We start from the raw sequence: 25599 nt of genomic DNA on the forward strand, positions 1-25599 counted from the left end.
GTTAACGCAATTTTAGTTAGCCACCGTTTGCTCGTCATCCTCCTCTAATCCAAAGCCCACTCTTCCTTTTTCCACTCTGTTCTGTTCTCCTCGCTCTGTTTTCCGCTGTTTGGCATCACAATGGGCACATTTAATTCTTTGTCTATGTGGTATCTTACACCGACAGACATTTAACTTTACCTAAGCCACTTAAAACTGTTAAGCTTACTTCAAAACTCAAATGTAGGGATTTCATCCTTGTGATTTCATCCTTGGCAGAAGTAAACTTTGACCCACGAACCCCCCTAAAAAAATCAGGCTTAAACATCAAAAACGGCATTTGACAGTTGTTATTTATTGAGCCACTTCAGAAAATCCGTTGGCGGAACCTGTTATTTTGCGAAAGGTTTGTTTTTGTTATACAGTGTTATTCATCGACCGGCGGAGTAAAAAAAAACTAAGATGACCCGAAGGTGAACGGGCTTTTCAGAAAGAAATAAATTAAAATCCATATTCATAACCGATTCAATAGTCTAATCAAATCTGGTTCTAACAAAATGCAAAAAAAAAAACAAAGGCACAAAACAAATTATTAACAAATTGAATGATGAATGACAAAATATCCACTTGCTTAATCCACTTGTGTGGCAGCAAACACACACTCACATATCAAATTAAATATACAAGTAAATACTGACACTGACATCTTCACTATGTGATTTGCATATCTATAGAATATATGTTAATGGCTTACCACTTAGAAGCACAAATTACATGAGTAGGTATGTATATACGAGTAGGTAAGAATATACGAGTGTGGATCAATTAATCCATCAAATTGTAGAGAAGCAAAACTTTATTTGGCAAAAACCAACCTTTAATTCTTCAGATTGTTCTCTTTTGGCTCGATACTCTCCATTCAACGTTTCTCCAACTTTTTTGATCGCGTCTAAATAATACGATTTTCAAGGCCATCATTCGACCCAAAACTCTTCATATCTGGAAACTGGGAAAAGTCGGAAAGTCTAAATCTAAATAGTATTAGAAGAGAAATCTTTTCTTTCACAAATGCGGCAATTTTTGCTTCAAAACAGTTCCAAACTGATCCAAAGATCTTAATTTTACATTTTTCAAGACAATAGATTAGAACAACTGCATACATATCCCTAGAACCTGTTGTCATAACCTTGAACGACGCTGTATTGACTGTTCTTTGGTACCTGCTCTATAGTAATGGTAATGGTTGTACGGGTTAGGCTAAGGCTTTTATGCACTGCGACCAGATTGATGTATTATGTTCCCCTAATTAATTACAATTATTTAGTATACCGAGGAATCTAACCAGCTCCTTAGGTAGGTCTTCCTCGTCTAGTATCTAGGTACGAGCCCAGGATTCTGTGTCTCCTATGGCCTAATGCCTTACAGTTGGTGATTAAGTGCTCCATAGACTCCTCTTCATCATAGCAAAAACTGCATGATCTTGTACTAGATAACCCTATTGTGACCTGTACGTGCTCCACAGAGTAATCTGAGGCCCTTTTTATCTAGAGTTAGAGCAGATTTTGCATTGAAGTTCAAAATCTTTTTGGAGTCATTAAAGCTGCTTGTGCCGTTCCAGTGTTCCCTGATTTTTGTTTGGCTCCATTTTTTGGTTTGCTGTTTTATATTTTTAGCGCTGTTTTAGCTTCCTCTTTTATATAAATAGCCCTTCTGTCCCTTTTTTGGCATAAACGTCTGTGCTCTATAGTAAGGAACCTTATTACCTAAGTCAACAGTTACATAACAGAGCAAAAACTCAAGCGCATTGAGGGAGAAACATTTACGGTTAGCTTGTTTACGTTCAAATACCTAGTTGTACATAACAGGAATCACTGATGACTTATGAGAAACTGGTAGGCTTTTCAAATTTACACACAGAGACAATCGAATAACATATCGTAAATTTTATCGAATGTTTCCGGTGTAGTATGGTGACCACAATTAGGCTATCATCATCTAACGGTAGGCGCAGGAAACTTGCTGTTTTTACACGTTGGGTTCAGAGGGAGAGGGGTGTTAGATGAGTGGGTTTAATGGGGCATGCGAAAAGGTGGTCAATGTCGTGTGGTCTCTGGGCCTTCACATGCAGGACATTTGTTTAGTATGTCGGGGTGAATTCTAGATAGGTATGAGTTTAACCTGCTACAATATCCAGAACGTAATTGTGCCGCGGGTCTCACGGGGAATCTGGAGCTCTTCATCTGCTGTAGCTGGTGGTTAGACTCCGATGACGACATTCAGAGGTCGGGAGTTTAGAAAGGTGGTAACTGTCTCCCGATGAATGTCGTTTATTGCCTTCTGTACACTGTCTTGTCCAGTAATTGTCGGTCTGTTTTGTCCTGGATCTTGTCGGGTTAATTGAAGAGGTGCCTCCTGACGTACCTGGAAGGCGGCTCAGGCTCAGGCAGGTGTCTGTATGGGTGGGACCTACGGTAACACCCTAACAGAAACTACTAGCTGAGCAGTTTGTTGTGCTTCCTCACGGGGAGCATCTGAGCCTCGTCGTGTAGATGTTTAAGTGGAGACATCAGTAGACATCTCGTCGCAGTCCGAATGGCCGTGTTTTGTCAAGTCTGAAGCTTCGTTCACTGCAAATCACTAGTTTCAAGCGACCAGACAGGTCCAGCATAGTTTAGAACCGATCGGTTGTCGATTGTCTTAAATATCGATAGCAACATTTCTTTGTCTTTGCCCCAAGTGCTGCCGACAAGCGATTTGAGAACCTTCTTGCGATTTTGGGCTTTAGAGGAAATAGCGGTTGTATGCGTAGAGAAGGAGAGCAAACTGTCGCAGGTTACACCCAAAATTTTGAGATTGTTAAGAGTCGGAATTGATGTGTCGTCGGCTTTTACTTTCAGTTGCAGTTCGACCTCCTTTGTCCAGGTGATGAAAAGGTTCGGCGGGGACTTCGTTGTAGGTTCCTCGCAGTGAAAAAGCGAGAAAGGCAGGCAAGGTAGTCATTTACTTCTGGCACAGGCTATCAATGTCAGGCCATCAATTTACATTCCCATTGTAGCCGGTCCTACGTTACCGGAATGCCTCGGGTTTTTCTCAACCAAGAACTGCCGCCCCAGTAAACTAGTCCTGCCTAGTGTACCATACAGTACCCTCAGAACAATCGGAATTATGTACTAACTATAGTATGGCCGCACTAATATTGAGAAAATAAGTGGTAAATGGTTCCAGTTGATGGTGAAGAGTTTTCATAATATTTTTCAATCTTGATTTAGTTTTTGGTAATTTTCGCTTTTTTTTATGAGGGTTGGCGTTTACATATTGCGCCCCACCTGGAGAACACAGTACAATATTAAAGAGAATAACTTTATTGTTTTTCAAAATATTCTTCTTGGATGTCAATATTTCTATATTCGCTTGAACCAATTGCAAAGCACCTTTAGCACTCAGAAGTGGAAACTTTCAAAACGATCTATTTAAAGGCTTCAACAGCTTTTTCAGGCGTTGAAAAACGATGATCTCGCATTTTATTTGTGATGTTTGGGAACAAAAAGAAATCATTAGGTGTCAAATCAGGGCTATACGGCGGATAACCCATTAATTCGAACTTTTGAGGGCTCAAACAGTCTCTTTTGTGAGCCGAGACGTGAGAGCTTGCATCGTCTTGGAAATGATGATTCGACTTCCGCGGTTGGCTTTCCTTAATTCTCTGAAAACTTCTGGCAAACAAATGGCTGAATGTTTCAAGTTTCTCTGATAGTGCTTGTACATTTGCTAAATTATGAGATTTTCTGAAAAAAACAGTTGACCATTTGCTTTGAGATACTTCTTCTGCGAAAAACTTTTGTTCGATTGCCATAAGTTCGTCTTAGAACACCCATACTGTAGTTTGCTACTTTGTTTCTGGCTCATACGCATAGATCCCAGATTTGTCAGCAGTTACGATGTCATAGTCATGCCTTAGGGTGCGACCAGAGTGAACGCTGATGCCGAGCGGAGTCGAGCCGAGCTTATTGACGCTTATTTTCATGCGAGAAGAAAATTTGTATATAACACAGTGAATGCGAGAATCAGCGCTGAAATTCTGTTTATTCCATGTGTTTTGCTCTTATGTCATTTAATTTTGTTGTTCATTTGTGTTTATAAAATTGCTGTACACGGTAATGGATTCATCTGATGACGAGTATTTTGCTTCTCCTAGTGTGATTAATGCAATTATTAACACAAAAGAGTTTGGAAAACATCAACAATCCAAAAAAGCGAGCAAAACGCTTTGAAACTGTTTTCTCGTACTCATCGGCTTTGCTCTCTGCTCTTGTCGGCGCTCACTGTGTTATACACAAGCTTATTTGTATTGACTTGTATGTAATCAGTTTTATCGCACTGACAATATTTATCGCACTGACAATCTCGGCTCGGCTTTCAGCGATCACTCTGGTCGCACCCTTATACTACCGTGGCTGAATTTTTTCAACAGTTCCAACAATAACATGAATCGACACGAGTCTTTTTTTTGGACCAGAAATCTTCTTGACGAACGTTGATGCAGTATTTAATATTGATTGTATGCTGCATCAACCAACGGACGCGGATACGCTTATCTCGCGATATGCCACATGAAGATCTTGCGTTATCAGTTAAGGTACAACATCGCTTTTTTCTGGCATAACAACCATTTGTGGCCGGCCTTCACGAAGTTCATCCTGCAGCGAGCATGACCCAGTTCGAACTCATTGTACCAGCATTGCACAGTGACAAAGTGTGGTGCTTCAACGCCAAAAGTTGAAGTAAGTTAATCAATACACTCCTGTATCGATAATCCACGTCGGAAGTCGTAATAAATCATAGCACGAAATTTTTCACGAGTTGCAAAGGCAAACGTATATATGTGATAAGCTGTAGTTTGATGTTTTTAGATAGAAAAGTTTGGTATTTTATACATACCTACTTTATTTGTTCTTTTTTTAATGAATCGAAAAAGTCATTTCGCTAAAAAGCTGAATTAACTCATGAAAAATTTCTCTCTCAACTCTATTATAATAATTGCACGTTCATACGAGTATATGTATGTATGCGCGAAGAAGTCAGTTTCAACTACCATTCAACCGATTAGTTAAAAAATTACGGTGTATTATTCGGAAAATACTTCTCGATAAGCAAAATGTTTGTTTTGATATGGTAAATCCACTTGTTCTAATTTTTAGTAATTTATTAGTAACTTAATATTTCAGTGACCTAATATTTCGGTCAAATTTCGTTGTTGTTGTTCTTGTTGTTGTTTTTCTTGTAGCAGCAATACTAAATGTAAAATTTCGTCTTCTTCCACTGTTGTCTCCAATATCATACATACACCCCACCTATATAAATACAAGTGTGATTTAATTTTAACAGCGCGAAATGCGTTGTCGTTGTAACAGCATAAAAATTACCCACACATGTTTGCTGATTGCTGCTGAGGTGACAGCCTTTGGCCGAATATAAAACCACTCCGTTAATGTTGGAACGAGAGAGGTTAATTCGTCGTTAACTCAAATTGTGTTAGAATTATTATACATTTAACAGTGTGGATAAATCTCCCCTCCAACTCTCTCCGCATGCTTCTACGTTAGTACCGGCCTTGAAATTCGCATTTAAAACATCTAGTAATTACTTAAAAACAAATTTTTTTTTTTTGGTCGTTTTCTGTCAACCAACATTTCATGATCTTCGTGCTTAGCAGTGAGCAGTAAAATGAGTGTTAATTTTCTTTCAAACTTTAACTTATAACTTTATCTTTTAACTAATATGTTAGATAAATAATAAAATGTGCACATCGTCATCATATACACGCATATGTGCACTTCCTTTACGCAAACATATCTATAAGTATATACTCTAATAGTACTCGCTAACTCGGTTGCTGCAATCCATCTAATACACACCACATATTGTTTACCTCACTTAGCTATTATAGAAAAAATGTGCAAATGTGCTACAAATTTTCTTTTTTTGCAAAAATATGTATTTTATTGCTAGCAACGCAGTCATTTCCAACATATGCATGTGCGTCTCTATGTTCTACATACAGTAGCTTAAAGCCAAAGTCGAACGTCACTGAAAATATTTTTCCTCGCTAAAAAAATAGGTGAATTGGGAAAGTAGATAAAAATTTCATATATATGTATGAATAAAAACTTCGCAAAGGTTTTCAGCATCATCAAAGAAGAATTGTTAAGGAAATTGATACATAGCTAAACTCGGACAAGGACTTTTTCTTGGTTGAAAAGTAAAACATTTTCAAAGGCTGGTTCTTCGGGTGAAAAAAATTATTTTTTATATTTTCATGACTTCATGGATCGTTTTGGGCAGAACCCCGATAGAGACGAACGGGATGAAATGAGATTTGCCAAAAAATTAAGATAGTTGAAAAACTAATAATGTTTGCGGAAACCCCGTATATGTATGCTGCTACAACAACAACAACCACTCTTTCCGTTTCTTCTCTTCGGTGCCCATACATTCAAGTGACCTCTTATCAAGATCAGCCCGTCTAACCCAACTTAGTTCAGCTTTGGCATATTAAGAAAAGAATTTATTGGTCAACTTTATGGAACGCAGTCTTGTTAATACTCATTCAGTGCTTCCAATAAGAGAAGGCGTTGCTTTTTCTTTTTGTTATATTGGTACACTATTGATATGAACGTATGTGAAGTCTCGTTTCAATCTATCAATTCATTCTTTGTTTACAAGCCATTTAGTACCGAGGTGTCACAGTACTTTCTACAATGGAAAAAATCGAGTATTCTACAGTGATTGAATTTTTATTTTTGGAAGGAGTAAAAGGAATGGAAATTTATGACTGAATATTGAAAGTGTATAAACACTTTTCGCCATCAGTCAGTACAGTAAAAAGATAGGTTGTTGAATTGAAATGTGGTCGTTCAAGCCTTGAAGATTATCCACGTCAAGGACGTACAAAAACAGCAACAACACCAGAAGTCGAAGAAAAAATACCGGATATCGAATTGGAAAATCGTCGAGTGACTGAAGGAAATTTAGTAGCAACCCTAGGCACCTCAGTGGACAGTATAAGCAATATTTTGACTGAAGTATTGGCTTTCAGAAAGCTGTGCGCACAATGGGTGCCGCATTCGCTAGCAGTGGAACAAAAACATATTCGAATACGACTTTCTCAGCAACACTATGGATGAGCTTTGGGTCTATTACCATGATTCTAAGTCAAATCAAGAGGCTTAAGAGTGGTGTATACCTGGTTATTCAGCTCCGAAACGAGTTTCTGGACAAATCGGTCAAGATGGTGTTAGCATCAGTTTCTTGGAATGCGAAAGGAATTTTCTTTGAGGATAACTTGCAAACTGGTAAAACAATAAGTTCTGAATACTATTGTAACCTTTTTGAAAAGCTGAAGGAAAAAATTCGTAAAAAACAGACTCAGTTTGCAAAAGAAAAAAAATTACTTTGCCTTCAGGACAATGCACCCTGCCACAAGAGCATTTGTCGTTCCCACAACAGTCGGTTCTACGTAACCGGACCGACCCGGATTTATATCCGGCCAAGGACTGGCACTTCAGCAGCATTCACAGTATATACATTAGGCCGGGTCGATTTGTGGGGAGGCAAAAAAATCGCCCATTGCTCTGTGAAAATCATATTCTAGGGATCAAAATAAGAAACTTTGCCGAAGGAACCATACCTCTAAAACGAATTGTGATGTCCCCCAATTTGGGTCAAACTTTTTAGTTTCTTTTCTCATGTAAAGGCCAAAAATGGTGATATTTTGAAATGATTGTATGGGGCACCCCCCAAGGGAGTTCCAGGGGGTGTGCCACTGGCATAGGTGGATCGGCCGTCCAAAGTTAGTGGGGGTCGGTCATACATTTGGACTCGATTGGAGCACTCTAAATGGGTCAAAGTGGGATTTTTCGTTCGACCCAAATTGGGGGCCATCAAAATTCGTTTTAGAGGTATGGTTCCTTCGGCAAAGTTTCTTATTTTGATCCCTAGAATACGATTTTCACAGAGCAATAAGCGATTTTTAAATCGGCTCGCCCTAATACACATATATGGGAATTGTTTATGCTGCTACAACAACAACAACAAGAAAAAGAACATTTTGACAATGGCTAAAATGCCTGAATTAAAGTTCAATTGTTGGAGCATCCACCGCATTCACCAGATTTGACTCTCATCTGTTTCCAGACCTAAACAAATTCCTGCGTGAAAGCGTTTTTCAGCAAATGATGCGGTCATAACACCTGTGGAAGTGCATTTTGCAGCCCATCCAAATTCTTCAGTAATGGAATTCATAAATTGGAAGCTCGGTGGAATGTTCATGTACTGAATAATAAAGTGCATTTGAAACCATTTTCTTATCGAACCGCAAAACTTATTGAACTAGTTTTTTTTTATTCTTATTATTCCACCAGAATAAGAATTAACCGCTGTTCTCTTTACGAGATGGTTTCTATTAATGGTTTCTAGTTCACGAAGGGTAGAACGCTGTTTCCTTCCCATTGCTGTTCTGCAAATGCTTTTCCTGTCTTTTCTGAGAGTGTGCCCGATCCATCGCCATTTACGACCACTTATCACCCTTTGTATTGGATCTTGCTCGGTGATCTGCCACCAGTCCGTATTTCTGACTTTTCATAGTGTTCGGCCAAAAAACTTTACATATTACATTTGTGAAGCTTTATAGATTCGGCGTAATGCTTCTCGACACCGGCCACGTTTCACTGCCATATAAAAGTGTGGATTTTACGCATGAGTTGATTTTTAGTTTTCTGGCTGAAACCGTCCAAAGGCTGACCTAGCTTTATGCAGACGGTTTTCTGCGTCTTCTTCAACTCCACCATTCGTTGAAATTATGCTACCGAGATAACAGAAACTTTCAGCATACTGCACCGCTTCTCCCTCGATTACAATATTGTGGGGATTTGTATTATTGATTCGCATTACTACCGTTTTCTTGCTGTTTATTTCCAGACCAACGTTTCTAATTTGGCTTGCATGTCGGAATGCCTGTGTGAAAACAGGCATAGTCGAGGTCATGTAGTTGGCAGGATAGCGTCCAAGTGATGCCTTGGCTCCTTTTTTCAACATATCGCATCACTTCGTCAAGTGTGACCGCGAAAAGAAGTGGCGACAGTGGGCAGCGCTGGTCCACGCCGGATGTTGTTCTAAATATTGTGGAGAACTGTTAGCTCTGCAGTACAGTAGTAGAGTGGCTTTATAATCTGCACAATTTTTGTAGGAACTCCTTTTTTTCTAGGGAAGACCATGTGGCAGTGCGCTTGATGGTATGAAAAGCCTTCTGGAAATCAATGAACGCGATATAAAGTGAGGTGTTCCATTCAAAAGATTGTTCAATTATTTATCCTCAGAGTATTCGCTTGATCTACGCAACTTCGGTTGGGACGGAAGCCTGCTTTGCTTGTTCATCGCCTAATAACATTTCGACCTGTTGAAGTCTGTCCAATAGTTGCGACTATTTTATAAATAGTGTTGAACAATTGCCGCTTTCCCGAAGGTCGCCTTTTTTCACCAACCTATAGCATAAATATTTTCTTATAATGATTTTTTTTTTTTTTAATTTATTGATAGCTTCAGAAAGTGTAATGAAACACTTTCATATGCATTAAAGAACTATTTAAGTATTTATAAACTTTCTTTAATTCAGCTGCTCCACTTTGGTTTGGATCCACTGTTGTAGGTATGTCAAAATTGCGGTTGTAGCTTTAGAAGCTATAGACATTTCCTCACTTCACGCTGCCCGCCCAGCCATCGCCCAATGCCTTTGAAACTATTCTACTAAATGCTGTTGTACACAATCATCGCACACTTTATTTATTATTATTTTTTGCCTTATTTTTATTGCAGTTAGATCATCGCCAGAGTTAGCAAAGAAACATACACAGAGGCAAATAGATGTATAAGTAATATACATAAAATAAGAATTAAGAGAAAATAAGAAATATAAAAAAATGGACTCGTAGAAGAGTAAATGGAAGACAACAAACAAATAAACCAAATGAACAAACACCGGTTATGAAATTTTGCTTAGCAATCAAATTTTGGAAAAGAAAACAACAACAGTGTTGTGTCCGAGTGTGGTTTTAATTTATTTTCTTTTTTCTAAATGCGCCTCTGCTGCTATTTTTTTTGTTTTTTTTTTTTGGTCTACCACTTTGAGTGCTCCAATAAAGTTGAAAGTCGAATTGAATAAATCATGTGCCAATACATGGATCATTCGCTGCTAATCGTAGATATCAGACAAAATGAAAAGAAAGCAAATTTACGAATTTGAGTTCAAATGTAGGTGCAGATATATACATACGTATAGGCACTACCACAGACACAAAAGAGTAAATTTTTATAATATTCTACAATAGATCAAAAAAGTGACGAGTAATAGAGAACTACAGTAGTGTGCTAAAATAAATGTATGACGTTGTCTACGCAAGCAGCGGCAACGGGGAATACGAGCAACGCTCCCACGATAGTTTATTCCACGTTACCGGAATGAACGGGCTTTATTTTCGGCCAAGGACAACCGCTCCCGCAGCATTCCGTAAACCTTTATTAGACATTATTCTGATATTACAACAACAAGGAGCGCGCATGCCTGGAAAAGAAGGATGTTATATGAAAGGTGCTCTAATGAAATAAGGTTTGTGAAGAATAATGGGGCTTTCGTTCCTAGGAAAACATTTTGCCCTTCCCCGGTGTACAAATTGTTCAATGTTGAGCTCAACCCTGCAAAAAGGCTTGTTGGACCTATTCAATCCGCGAATGTGTATGTATACTCGTATATCTTTGACTGGCACACGCATTTCTAAATACGAACGCTTTTAAGCAGTCAGCGGATTTTCAGGGCAACCAACTCTCTTAACAAAGTTTCAGGAAGGTAGAAAATTTGCCTCCTTTGAATTGGTTGACAGTGGCATTTTTAGAACTCAACTCAGAACTTTCTCGCCGGATACACTTATTTTAGAATCGAACATGAAAAAGTAGGGGGTAATCAAAATGCAAAATTTTTCAAATTGTTCGCAGAAACGAAGTGGTCATACGAAAAAGTGTTGCCAAGTGTTTTAAAGTAGGAAGTAAAAGATTACATTCTGATGCTCTACAGGACTACATTAAAAAATACTACCTTATAGGTACAGTTGCGAGCATAACTGAATGCATAATTATAACTATTTTTCTTTTTGTCCTATTAAAAATGTTTTAAGGGCTAAAAGTTTTTTTTTTTTGGTTTTTTCGTTTTGTTGAATTGTTTTATCACCTTTTATCCAAAGCTATACAAATTTAACTTTCGAACTTTATACCAAATTAAAAAAAATTCAATAAATTTCATCTAAATTTTACACATTTAATATGATTTTTTAGAAAAATTCATACCAAAAAATTCATTTTTATATGGAATAAAGTTTAAAAAAGCTTCTAGAAAATCCAAGCGAATTTTAGCTGCTTAAAATTTCATGGATCATTTTGGTTTTTTTTTTTTGTTTTCCTTGTCCACTCCTACAGGGAGCATAGGGCCTCGACAAGACTCTTCCATCGTACACGGTTTTGTACAGTTGTTTTTTCATCGTCCCACGAGATGTCGGCATCTACTAGTTCGCGCCACATCAACCTTCTGCAAGTGTTTTTTGGTCGACCGCGACCTCTGCTCCCTTACGAATTCCAGTTCAGTGCCATTTTCGTGATGCTATCTGTTGGTTTTCTCAATGTGTGACCTATCCATCGCCACTTCTGCGTTTAATTTGCCTAAGGATGGGTTCCTCGTTCGTTAATCTCCACAGTGCGTCGTTACTGATGATGTTTGGCCAGAATATTCTTCAGATGATGCGGAGGCATTTGTTGGTGAAGAATTGTAGCCTCTGGTGATGGTGTTAGAGACCAGCCATGTTTCGCTTCCGTACAACAACGGACTTCACGCATGAGCGGAATATTCCTAGTTTAGTGCGCCTCTAAATTTGGGAACTCCCCGATAGTGTATGAATTCGCCCGAATACCGCCCTTGCTTTGTTTAGCCTGCAGTTGACATCTTCATCTGCTCCACCATCTACCGTGATGATACAGCCGAGGTAGCAGAAGCGTTCGACAAACTCCACCGGGTATCCGTCAACCAATATCTATCTTGCGTTATTGTGGTTAACTCTCATAGCTTTGGTTTTGGCGATGTTGACCTCCAGTCCGACTGTTGACCTCCAGTCCGACAGAGAGTTTGTGAGAAAGGAGGTAGATGTCATCGGCGAAGTCCCGCTCCTCAAGATGTCTGGTAAAACTCTATACGATGCCTTTTTTGTGCAGGATCAGTTGACTCATAACTTCATCAAGGACGATGCCGAAGAGAAGGGGCGACAGGGGACAACCTTGCCTTACGCCTGCGTTGGTAGTGAATGGATCGCTGATATCGCCTTTGTGAAGTACTGCCAGTTCGGTGTTCTCGCAGAGGACTTTGACGAGGCGGACTATCTTGGCGGGAACTCTCTTTCTACTCAGTACCAGCCATATTGCGTCTCGTTTGATAGTGTCGAACGCCTTCTTATAGTCTACGAATAGCATGTAAAGCAGGAATCGCCACTCAACTGATTGTTCTATATTACTATAATCCGAAGTGTGTTGGCTTGATCAACACAGCTTCGGTGAAGGCGAAAACCAGCTTGCTCGTCTCTTAAGGTAGTTCGATATCTTTGAGCTTGCTTTGTATGATTACGGCTACAGTTTTGTAGATGGTGTTAAATAACATTATTCCTCGCCAGTTGCCGCAGTCACGTAGGTCGCCTTTCTTGAGCAGCTTCACGATGATGCCTTTTGTCCAGAACGGAGGAAGCTTTGCATTGCTCCAGACGGCGGTGATGTTGGGATGAAGAATTTTAGGAATTCCTGTTCCTATTCTTAACGACGACAACTGTTGAATTCACCTCACTAAGCTGAAGTGTGTGTACTGCCACAACAACTATGACAAAAACGTGAAACAGTATTATCTCCGCCAAAGACGCGACATTTCTATCTTAATGAGTCTTTCCAGGACTTCTTAAAAACAATTTTTTTAACCTTTGGAGAATTTAAGTTACCCAAATTAGGGAATTAGAGTTCACCCAAATAGCATTACTATTGGACGCTTGGTTCCTCCGATGTGCCTCTCTACACTCTCGTGGAGAACGGCTACCACTGTAATCTAACCTACCCCACCCAAGCTATGTTGGGTGGCATAAACTTTTATGTACTTTTAAACTCCAAATTATTTTTGGGAAGTAAAGCTAGGTTAATAGGAGAATAAAGGTTACTTTTTACTAAACTTATCAACTACTCAACTTGTCGCACACAACACGCAAACCAAACCAATCTCAGCCGTCACCATTGAATTTTCAACATTAAAGCTACAATTAGAAATAAAGCAGCAAAACATAACACGAAATCATAAAAACTTTTTCATTTAACTTTTGAATGAACTATCGAGGTGCCTAAGTAGACAACATTATTAGCAGTAAAGCACTCAGACATGAATAAAAAGTAACTAACCTAGTTGGCGTACCCTTTACAGTGACTGCACTAGTTATAAATCATCCGAATGAAATATTTTATGAGATTTTTATTTCTCAATTCAATAGCTGGCATTGAAACCTAACACAAACAATCGCTTTAAAGAACTAAATCTTAAAATGACAGTTAGAATGACACACCGTCACTGTGGAGTTAATCTGTGCACCTGTGTACAACCCCACCCCCTTGCGCAACACCATCAAGGAAAATGAAAAATCAAGGGAATTTTTTAGCAACTTTAAACTTACATTTTATTGCAGTAAGATTTAATAAGCTATAAAAGTGCATACCAAAAATCTTTTTAGATATTCTAAATACAAACCGTAGAATTGGGATGGGAAGTTTGTGGTATTTTTTTTTTTTTTAATTTTTGGAATACATCTTAAATCGGATTTATGTACATATATGGTTTTTTTAAACAATGAGCTATACTTTTATATAAAAAATATGAATATTAGAATACAGAAAAAGCATAGTCTAAATGGGCAATGGCACCAATGGCAAACCTCCCATTGCATTTCTACCATGAAAAAGCTCCTCATAAAAAAATATCTGCCCTTTGAAATCTGCTTAAAACTGTAGGCCGCTCCCATCTTTTTAATGAGTTAGTGCGTTGGAAGTTACATCCCTAACTGACTTCCAGTGAAAGCTTGGTGGCATTCGGTTCAGTGGAAGCGAAGTTATTGCGTCTAAAGTGTCAGTCTGTTTGTGTCATCGATACAAAAATGAGTTTCGAACAAAGAGCTAATATCAAATTTTGTTTTAAAATCGGTACAACGATTACCGAAACATTTGAATTGATGGAAAAGTTTGTGGCGATGATTCCCTATCTCGTGCCAGAGTTCATGACTGGTATACACGTTTCAGAGATGGTTGTGAGGACATAAATGGCAATGAATATACGGATAGCCTAAAATCAGTAATCACCGAAAACTCCATCGAAATGAACTGAAATCGTGATTAAAATTCATGGAATTGGAGCTGAATATCTCCAAAACATCGATTTATCGGATTTTAACTGATCATTTGGGCTAACGAAAGGTCTATGCACGTTCCATTCCGCACAAGTTAACTGAGGACCAAAAATTCTTCAGAATTCAACATTTGAAAGACCGAATTAAAGAGGCGAGAAAAGACGAGAAATTCCTTTACAACAGTGTAACTGGTGATGAAGCGTGGTGTTTCTAACAAGAGCCTGAAACAAAACACTAAGCGTCAAAGTGCCGAATGGAAGGCCCCAGACGAGCCTCCACCCAAAAATTCCCGTTTGGAGAAGTCAAAAATCAAGCCGATGCTCATTTTATTTTACGATTCCAAGGGAATTGTTCAGAAGGAGTTCGTGCCAACGGGCCAAGCCGTCAAGGCAAATTTTCTATCTTGCTATTTTGAAGCGTTTATTGCATCGCATTCGTCGAATTCGCTCTGAATACCGCGAAGGAGGAAGCTGGCGCTTATTGCATAAAAATGTCTGATATTTTTACTAGAAATCCCATTTTAACCATCAATCACTCATCGTATTCGCCTGATATGGCTCCCTGTCACTTCTAGCTATTCGGAAAATTGCATTTGGTCATGACAGAAAAACGTTTTGCGTCCATAGAAGCCATCCAAAAGGCTTGTATCGACATCCTGAAGGACATTCCGGTCAATGACCTTAAACACCCTTTCGAAAAGCTTTTAGATCGCACAAAATAGTGTATTATCAGAAATTATCAGACCAAAGCTCCTTTTGTTTCTATTTTAGCTCAGTCTTGTTTAAACTAGCCCTGTTTAGTGTACCGTACCCCATAACTTGATTTGACAGCTGAGCAACTGGCTGGCAAACTGTGTTGACATTTCTGTTCAGTAAGGTTTGGCAAGTCATCATAAATCGTTTAACATCAAAGTAAGGCTTCCAAATTATGAAAATTTACTTTGAAAAAAAATCTTCAGATAACGTCGTTATCATTGAAAATTATTTTGCATGCTATTAGTCCATAAAATTTAAAAGACAAAAAAAATTAATTTTTTATTTTATTTTTATTTTAAAATTTGAAAGGCCTTACAATAATTTTGAATGTTTCAAAATTGATATTCGATATTTTCGTTATCGCTTTCATCGTCACTGCTTTCATCGCCATTTATTATTTATTTTTTTAGGCTTTCCATTTATTTATTAAATTTAGGCTTTTCTATGTCAAATTGTCTCAATAAATAAAATTTGTGATTTTATCGACATTTTGTTTAACATCAAAAATGCCTGAATGAAACGAGGAAACCAAAATTGCACGTAATAACTTTTGCAGTATCGGCACTATAAACACCATTCACAATTCCAGCGGCCTGGCTTGAATTTGCGCCTTTTCGCCTTTAACAAAGAAAAATTGTAAAATATACCGCATTATCTCTTTGTTGACTTCCATTGTTAGCACCCTGTAACTCACAACTGGATGAAACAAATTAAAAGCAGCAAAAGAATTTGTTTAATGTGAAATGTCACCTTGACCACGAGTGAATTCAAAATTGTTTGATTGATACGTTACGAGATATCGATCACTACTGTCATCTACAGAGGAAATAATGGATTTATTTTTCCCCAAACGAATACTAAGTGCAGGTATGCAGGTATGCAGGTAGGTGGGTATGCATGTATATGTGTTCGACTTTATTAATTCTATACGTCAACCAATTACAACAATAGCCAGATTATTTCTACCATCACTTATCGTTTTCGCCAAAATTCGCAGAATAAAATTTTATTGATCAGAATTCAATTTACGGTACGTCATCGATATTTAACATGTTTGATATGTATGTGCATATTATAGATAAAGTTGTTTGTGTACAGGGTGTATTTCATGGACAAGATCGACATTTTTTGAATGATTTTCAAATGAAATAGAGTTTTGTATACTTTTTTTTCAATTTAAATTTTTCAAAATGTCATCTCTCAAATTTCGTGGGCATCCTCACGGGGCACTGTCCGCGAAGTATACATGCCGTGAGACTCGGAATTACTTCAAGTCCTTTTTGCGTCAGCTGTATGGAGGATGAGGTGGAATCATCTCAGCACCTGCTCCTTAGCTGCCTAGCCTTCGCGGGACTAAGATTCAAGCGTCTTGGTTCTCACTTCTTTTCTGCGCCTACTGATATAGAAGATGTTGATAACAAAAATCTGATGAACTTCATCAGCAGCATAATGAGGTTAACACAACCGCAGACTAGTCGCCGTTCGTAGTCCACAAACACTCACCACTCCCCATCCCTTCCTTTTCTCCCCTTCTTTCCTTCACCCTCCTGCAATGGTATCACAAAGGTTGAACCAAACTTTTTCGTCCAAGTGGGCCCTACTCTCTGGGCAACCATCACTACCTAAGTAGAGTATCCCTATACCAATATTTTTGTATACAAACTCACTACAAATTGCTAGCTAGTTTTAAATATTTTGTAATTTTCGTGATCAGCGACGGGACCGATGGGACACTAAACCGAGTGGCAAATTAACCGCAAAACTTATTACATCAATTAATAAATGTGTGAAGTGAACTACTTCTTAACTCAGTTACTCTCGGGCCACGGATACTTCCGGAGATACCTATACCGCATGGGCAAGATAACCGATTCCAAGTGCCTATACTGCGAACCACTGAGCGTTGACGCTGAACACACCTTTTTTTTTCAGTTGTAACAGATGGCTCGCGGAAAAAAATGCTCTGAGGGAACAGATTGGCGACATTGCACCGAGCAGCATACCCAGCAAAATGCTCGAACGCGAGGGCAGCTGGAACGCGGAGAGAATTGGAACGTGAATAGAATTGGTCCTTCATGGATGCCGTTCTGGACGCTCCCGAAGTAATATAGAAAGCTGTTACGGGAAGAGTGTCTCCCGAGAAGGAGAGGAGGGATCGTTTTAGTGGACACACCACACGACGCAGTCGTTCCCAGGACAGTCGGTTCTACGTTACCGGAATGACCCGGATTTATATCCGGCCAAGGACTGTCACTTCAGCAACATTCCTCAAATATGTATGTATGAGAATGTTTATACTGATACAACAACAACAACAACAACAACGCAGTAGACGACGGTCGCTGTAAGTGCGAAGGAATTTTGAGCCCTACCTCACCCACCAAAAAAAAATGTATATATTTTGTAACTAGTCACCAATTAAATAAAATGACCAAAACTTTTGCCCCAAAAAAATTTTAAAATTCGCGGAGTGTTTGCAATGAAAGATGCCTGAACATTCAACAATGCTCTGGATAACCATTTCTCTGTTAATGCCAACTTTTATGGTATACCTTGGTTCAATTCTCGACCAGTCTTAACTTTAACTCCCAGCGAAGGAAATCTCTTGAAAAAAATTTCTTCACATATGAAATTATTAATTTATTTAATTATAGATACCAAGAAACTCACAACGGCATTATTTAAATAAAATGATTGAATCTATGCAAAAGAAGTACAAATGTCATTGAAATCGAAATTGCAACTAAACAAAATCAAACTGGCTCATAAAAAGCACCCTTTAAACACTTCGCTACATATGTACATACATATATACATATACATATATGCATATGTTATGAGGCGCTTTTAGTGTGAGAATTCAAGATAAGAAATAAAAATAAAAATAATAAATGCAACCGTTGGCTGCTCTACAAATACAGCAACGTGTTTATCATCAATTAACAAAACATTACTAAAAACTAAAATCGCTTGTTTAGATCGAAAAATGTTAAACTGAATTATTAAGAAAAATTAATTTTTAACGCATAATGAAAAATTCTCTAAAATTACGGATATGAGAAAGATCAGCTGAATCTCAGCTTACTTCTAACTGAGTTGTAATTAAAATAAGATGACCAAAGAACTATACAAAAGCACAAAGACGCGCCTAGATGTTGTTTTAAAATAAAGTATGTAAAAATTTGGACTATTTATTTAACAATTTTTATTCAAAAAACAGCTCCTAACAATTATATGTGAAAAATGGCATCATTTAAATGCCTAAACATAAAATGCGTCAAACAGTGAATTCCCGAATGCCTAATTGTTAAGAACGTCGGGATATCTGCGTTGAAGATTAAAGGTTCTTCAGCAACATTTTGCGCTACAGCAGCATAAAGCGTCCAATTTTTTAGTCTGCTAGTCTATCTGCCTTTTTCTATCATCGACAGAACCATTTCTTGACATTTTTCTCCCATTCTTTCAATTGGCAACTTATTCGGACGATTCACGTCACGATTTCTCCTGCTAACCGGCACCAGTTGGACACACCAAGTGAAGCCAAGTCCTTCTCCACCTAATCTTTCCAGCGCAAAGGAGGCCTTCCTCTTCCTCTGCCCCCACCAGCTGCTACCGCAACAAATACTTTCAAAGCTGGGGCGTTTGTGACCATTCGGACGACATGACCCATGACCCAGCGTAGCCGCGAGATCTTTATTCGCTGCGCTATGTCTATGTCGTCTTTAAGCTCATACAGCTCATCGTTCCATGGCCTGCGATATTCGGTGTTGCTAACGGGCAAAACTTCGACACTAGAGAACAAAAAAGAAAGCTAAATTAAGTTAATGGAAATCTGGTCACACTTATGTGTCCTGCACTGGGTGACGTCACGAAACTCAGCTGATATTGTCAAGCTCGCTGAGAGCAAAGTAACGGTACCACGTTAGGCGTCACATCACTAACCTCTCCATCGAGATGCATGTATGCTCTCTTTTGACGCTGACTGTTCATGCATATTAGATTGGTGGAGTAGATGTATTAAAACTGCAAAAGCCCGCATTAATGTACAAATCGCGCCAAGTACATAGTTTACCCAAAAAACTGAACAAATATTTTCTTCTTCGTAAAACAGCAAAGTTGTTCTTATTTGCTATTTGAAACAAATCAATAAAGCAGCAATTTTCGAAATAATTTTAGTTCTTTTTTTTTAAATTTCATACCTTTATATTGTACTTTTCGCTTTATTCTTTTAACCGAATTGCGTCACTACTTTTCGCAAATATTGGTCAATTTTAGAAATTCCGCTCAACTTGAAATTAAGTGATTTAAATATTTATTTTCTCTTATTTGTGACTCTTTTTTCTTTGCTTTAACTTTTTCTTTGTTTGCATATTGGCATTCGAGTGTTAATTTATTTAACACTTTAAGCCGATAATCAACTATTGGTCAAAATTGCGAGTTTGCGTTGTGTTGCCAAGCGGTTGACAGTCAAAGGTAAATGGATTGGCGTGAAAAATTGACCTAACATGATTTCTTCAAAAAGATTTATGTTAAAATAAAAATATTTAATTCAATTGGAAGCGGTTATAGCTGATAAAATCTATCATTAAACCACATAAAAGGCTTAGTTTGAATGTATTTGAAAGGAGCCGCTGATCAATTGTGGGCTTATTACAATTCAAAAGGGCTTTCAGAAAGGGCCGATCAAATTGAAGCATTTTTTATGAGTTCTTTAACGCAGCGTATTTCTGAAGCAATATTTCGCGAACTATTTTCTCTGCAAATGCCTGCCCTCAATAAAGTATCGAGAATGATACAACTTACCAGAGGTCCGTGGCAATCAGTTTAAACAGCTTAAAACTTCCCGCTTTGGTCGAGTATTTCCTGAGTAGCAACTAAACTCTTATGTGAAAGTGAGTGATTTATGAGAAGGCGAGCAGTAGTGTGACCTCTCCGATCAGTTTGGTTGGAAAAAAACCACTGAGTGTGCATTGTTTGCATCGTCCAGCAGATAAAAGCCTTGAAGAAACGACTTTTATAGCTTACGACCTCCCAAGTAATAACTAACAAAAAATTCGGCATGACAAGTAAAAATTGATTGGCCACACTTTACGGAAACCCCAATGAAGACATCTCCAAAGCGGCTCTAGACTGGAGTCCACACGAAAGTTACAGATGTGGCTGGCCATCGAGCACGCGAAGGTAAATAGTTGAAGCAGAAGCGCTACAAGCAGGACGCTCTTGACGGCAAGTGAAGTTCCCAGTTTTAAATAAATCCAATTTCAAATTATTTATTGAAGCCCTATGCTTCATCTAAGAACGGCAGGAAAATATGTATGTATGTACATATATATATTACCAGTGAATATACAAAGTGACGTTGCTCAATACCAGTGAGTGATCGTAAGCGATGGGAGAATGTGCTGTATGAACTTTTCCACCGAGAGCCGAATGGAGCAAAGGGAAGGTGATTGGAAGATACGATATCGAAATCTAAGCCGATGGTTATAAGATGAACTGTGGTGTGAGAGCTGGCTTCCATTCGCAGCCGCTCAACCTATCTCGGTCAATTCGTCTTCCTGATTATGCTAGCATGTTCCAGGCAGAACTGTTAGCGATCAGAGAAGCATGCAAATCACTAAAACTCTACAAGAAAGTTGGGGCAAGAGTAGCTATCTTCTCAGACAGTCAAGCAGCTATAAAGGCCTTAGACTTCAACTCCATTTCATCCAAACTAGTCTTACAGTGTAGAGAAGAGCTTGAAATGCTTAGTTATTGGCTTGAAATCAGTCTGATATGGGTTTCCGGTAACATGAACATACGGGGTAATGAGATAGCGGATGAGCTAGCAAGAAAAGGCTCGACACTACAAATAGCAGAGGCGGTAGCAGTCTCCATCCCACTCAACACAATAAAAGCATCCATTGCTTCACACTATCATGCTTTAGCCGAAAGAAGATGGAAGCAACTAACTACATATGTTACAACAAAAAACACATGGTCGTCATACAAAACCCAAAGGACGAATGATCTGTTAGGATGCTCCCGGCCAAACATCTCACGCATCACTGCAACCCTTACAGGCCATTGGAAAGTAGGAGATCATGCAGCTAGACCCAACCTACTCTTCAATCCTATCTGCAGAAGCTGTCAAGCGGAAGTAGCGAAGGAAAGTCTTTTCCACTACTTATGTGAATGTCCAGGGCTAGATAGGGCACGACTCCGATCCTTCGGAAAGCCTTTCTTGCAGCAAATTAATAAAATCTCAGACATCGAGATAAAGAATTTGCTGCTATACTTGGACCTCACTAAATGTACCTGACTTAGAAACAAAAAAAACAAAAACGAACATCGTTAAACGAGGTCTTTAATTAGGGTTATTTCAGTGGAAATACTCAACCACTTCAACAACAACAACAAATATACGACGACATAGACTCAGTGCAGCGAATAAGCATCCAGCGGCTTCCTTGGCTGGACCATGTCATCCAAATGAATAAAAGCGCTCCGGCTTTGAAAGTATTCGATGCGGTACCAGCTGGTGATAGCAGAGAAAGAGAAAGCCTCAAAAGCTTGGCTTCACTTGGAGTTTACAACTGCTGTCGTATAGAAGGAGAAAGAAACGACTGGCGCGCTTTGTTAAACTCGGTCAAAATCGCGTAAGCGACTATCGCACCTATCAAGAAGAAGAAGAAATGACACAAGCACCGAAAGATTCACGAGCTACGAATAAAGCACCTGAAATGTTGGATCAACTAAAGCGAACGTATGCACCTTCTATCGCTGTTATCACTCCAGTACGGGAGCTTTTATGGAAATATACAACATGTAGCACCGCTAAAGCTGTCATGAGATCGCAAAAAACATTGATGTGGAATTCGTGGTGGAGGAAAGACTCTGATTTGTCGTGATATTACAAGAGATTTTTATTTCTTCTAACTCTAATAATTTTCACGTTTTCTCAGCCCGTAGAATGAAATAGCAGTTGAAGCTCTGTAAAACTCTGCTCATTCTTAACCTTACTAATGTTAATCTAAAAATGTGCATCACCAAATTATTATAGACTATTTAAATGGGTCACTTAAATCTCGACTGTGGTACAGCTTCCTATCTAACCTTTAGTGCATAACTTGAGTGTTCTTCCACAAAATGGTCCAGAGTGTTACCTCGCATACATATAAACTAGGTCTAAGGTACATATCAAGTTGATAATGAGTTAACTGTTTTGCTATAAAACTTGGGTACAATATCAGAGGAATATTTTGGAAGAAACTGCATGGCTGAAGAGTTGGCTAGCCAGAGCACCTTTCAGATAGCCTCTCCGTTCAGAGAGATAGTCTGAGCACTCTTGGATATCTATGCTGTGGATGAGTGAGACTTGAGATGCCTTAACGTTTACCCTTTTATTTATCTAGTTACGCCCCTGGCTGTGCCTTGAGTATCTTCTAAAAATGTTTACTTTTATAATACGACTGTCACTGTTAACATAACATTTGCTGCTATGCATTAACTCTGTTCGTTTGTTAGTTAACACACTTTGATTATAATGGAAATTTCAAGGGAATTTGCTGGTTTAAATCGTATGTTGGACTGTAGTTAATTATGGACTACCGTTAATGCACATTAGAATTAGGCTATCAGCCTTTACACAGAAATTTGACAGAGTAAACTACAGGAAAATGTTAAAAACGTGCATTTAGTTAAACTGACTGATTTGGTAGATATTTCTGTAGAAAATTCAATACCTTTAAATATAAGCACCCTTTATTTGTTTATGAAACCTCTTGGCGTATAAGCAACTATCACCGCTACTTTTCCATAAAATCACTCATACGACCCGGCATCTCGCTGTTATCCTCAAGCTACATATTATACCCAGAAAAAGGGTTGAATTACCTTAAATAAAGAGCCTTTAGTAAGCAATGCTTCAACTTTTAATTTTTATTTTAGAAATTTTTCATACAGAAAAGGATACAGAAGGATATGGAAAAAACTTCAAACGATTTCTATGGTCTTTACATCTTTTTTGAATTAATATTTTCACATATTTTTAATGCAGCTGGCCTTATCACATGCACATCTGCGCACTTTTAAAAATCAGCCTATCTAACTTTAGCTGGTTTGGCCTTGTGTTAATAATATTAATATTTTACGGAAAAATTTTATATTTTTTGCTATGAACGACTGCTGTAAAATGATATACCCGCTAAAGTAAGAAGCCGACCGCTCAATGTTTCAGTTTAACAGTTTATTAGCGATTGATTTTAGGTAAAGCATTATTGCCGTATTTACTTAAGTAGAAAAGTACTGAAATTGAAATTTGAAAAGGTCGAGCCAAGGAGCACCAGAAGATTTGTTGGCGCCTAAAACACTCAGGCTGAAAAGCCCATTGTATTTAAAGCTAGTCAAAGAGGGAAGGAGAAAAGTATCAGAGAAAGAGATGGGAAAGAATATAGATAGAGATAGAGATAGTTAGTCCTGTGATAATTTTCCAGAAAGAGGGTAGATAGTCAAGGAGGGAAGGAGCAAAGTATCAGAGAAAGAGATAGGAAAGGTAGTTAGTACTATGAGAATTTTCCAGATTCCAAATTTGTTAATATCCTCCAGTTTTAGAGAACAAATATTACACATTCTCACGACATCGGAACCCAAAACTCGTAGCCGTTCTCTAGCAAAAGCAGGACACTCACAGAGACAGTGCTCAGTGCTATCCGTCTCCTCCAAGCAAGACAGGCACACTGGGTCCTTAATGATTCCAAAGGTGGTTATATGCTAACTCCATGGGTTGTGTCCTGAAATAATACCGACCATCAACCGAAAGCCTTTCTTTCCAAGTTTTAGTAGAAAGTTTGACAGTTTTCTACTCGGACTTGTCACGAAACACTTTGCAGTTCTGCAACGTTCTAGACCGGACCATCGCTCTTTCGTTTCCTTGAAGAGCGGAGGCTTCAAGGAAGAAAAGTACTAAGCTCGAAAGTTTAAAATATACAAGCCTTGCCATGCTTTCTTGTGTAAATTTAAAAAATACTAAATGAAATATTACATTAACACGCAACAATTTAGCGCATTTCATGCAGAAAGCGCTAAGTCGACTTAAGCTGTTTTGTAAAAAATTGCATATAAAACGATTGTTTTGCTGTATAGATAAGTATTTGATGTTTCATAAATTTCTTTTTTTTGTTTTTTTTTGCAAAAAAACTCAAATTAATTCAGTCATTAAATTTCAGCAAATAATCAGCAGGTCTATTCACATGCAAATTGCGAAAAAAAAGCGTAAAAGGTCAGCAAAAGAAAGACACAATTCGCAATTACCAAAGAAACCATAAGTTTAACAATTGAATTAAAAAGTAAAAATGCTTTCTATAAACTTGTTTTCACATCAACACTGTGAGAAATTTGATTTCAAAAGAAAAGATTGAGATTGCTTTGAAAATCACATTGATTTTTTCTTCCCCCAGTGCCGTTGAAAAGTTACTTAAGCTATTAACTTTCGCACCACTGTACAAATAACTGTAAATTGCAAACATATTCACCCATATATTTATTACTCACCATTTTGGTCGTTGATTTGTTTATTTCTTCTTCAATTATGTTGACTGCAGCTTTTGACGCAAACTCTTTTATGATCTTGACCTGTTCGTTTTTTTGTTGTTTTAATATGCTGTTGCCCCTTTACACACAACGCACAATTTTCTTGTTTTTCCTCTCCTATCGACTCGCGTATTCGCGTATCTCCAAACAAAACGAAACAAACTTACAGCGCAAGAATTACTTGTTGAGTATTTCGTTGTTTGTTGCTTTTGTTGCCGTTGCTAATATTCCTACTTTATGCTGCCGGTTGTTGTTGTTTTTGATGGTTATGCAAAATTGTTGCTTTTTATTGCTTTCTCAGCTATATTGGTAAATTGTAAGTTTCATTCGAAATTAACTGCAGACGATTTCGATGCGTTTCCTATTGCAAATTTGTATTTTTTACGCTCTTCGTGTAAAAAGAATTTTTATATTAGTTTTTTTTTTTTTTTTTGTATAGATTTAAGATTTCTAAGTTTTATTTTTTCGTTATAATGAAGTACGAAATTGTTTTGTTGACTTTTTTTCATAGAATGCTTCTAAAACGATTGAAGAACTACTCAATGCTTTCAACAAAAATTTAATTTCTCTGGCAGAAGGTGATAATGGGAAGAAAACCAGTACCGAAAAATACAGTGCCAACAGGGACAAAGTGCGTGAGGAGGAAGGTGAGTATATTTAGATGTATTTAAACAAGAATCAATGGTAGAATAACACCAGTAGAGATACTCTGCTTTTACATACGAAGATGTACATACATACATATGTATATATGTGTATGTATATAAGAATGTGTATAG

The 25599-nt window shown here is 38.0% G+C and overlaps 2 protein-coding genes across 5 annotated transcripts in view; one reads left to right on the forward strand and one right to left on the reverse strand.

Annotated features, from left to right (window-relative positions):
• The window catches only part of LOC128857400 (uncharacterized), a 104921-nt gene that overhangs the window by 43406 nt on the left and 35916 nt on the right, over positions 1–25599 (forward strand). Inside the window, exon 10 of the mRNA XM_054093145.1 lies at positions 25332–25467. Coding sequence (XP_053949120.1) covers positions 25332–25467 — 136 coding nt within the window. The remainder of the gene's footprint in view (positions 1–25331; positions 25468–25599) is intronic.
• LOC128857401 (transforming growth factor beta-1-induced transcript 1 protein) overlaps positions 1–25599 on the reverse strand; it is a 77664-nt gene that overhangs the window by 32845 nt on the left and 19220 nt on the right. For 2 of the 4 annotated variants that reach the window (XM_054093146.1, XM_054093148.1), the window contains exon 2: positions 24782–25208. In XM_054093146.1, the coding sequence (XP_053949121.1) occupies positions 24782–24784 (3 nt within the window). In that variant the 5' untranslated portion in view covers positions 24785–25208. Of the gene's footprint in view, positions 1–24781; positions 25339–25599 lie in introns of all 4 variants that reach the window. The other 2 variants (XM_054093149.1, XM_054093147.1) reach the window with 2 other exon arrangements.

Source organism: Anastrepha ludens, chromosome 3, assembly GCF_028408465.1.
Source record: "Anastrepha ludens isolate Willacy chromosome 3, idAnaLude1.1, whole genome shotgun sequence".
NCBI lineage: Eukaryota > Metazoa > Arthropoda > Insecta > Diptera > Tephritidae > Anastrepha > Anastrepha ludens.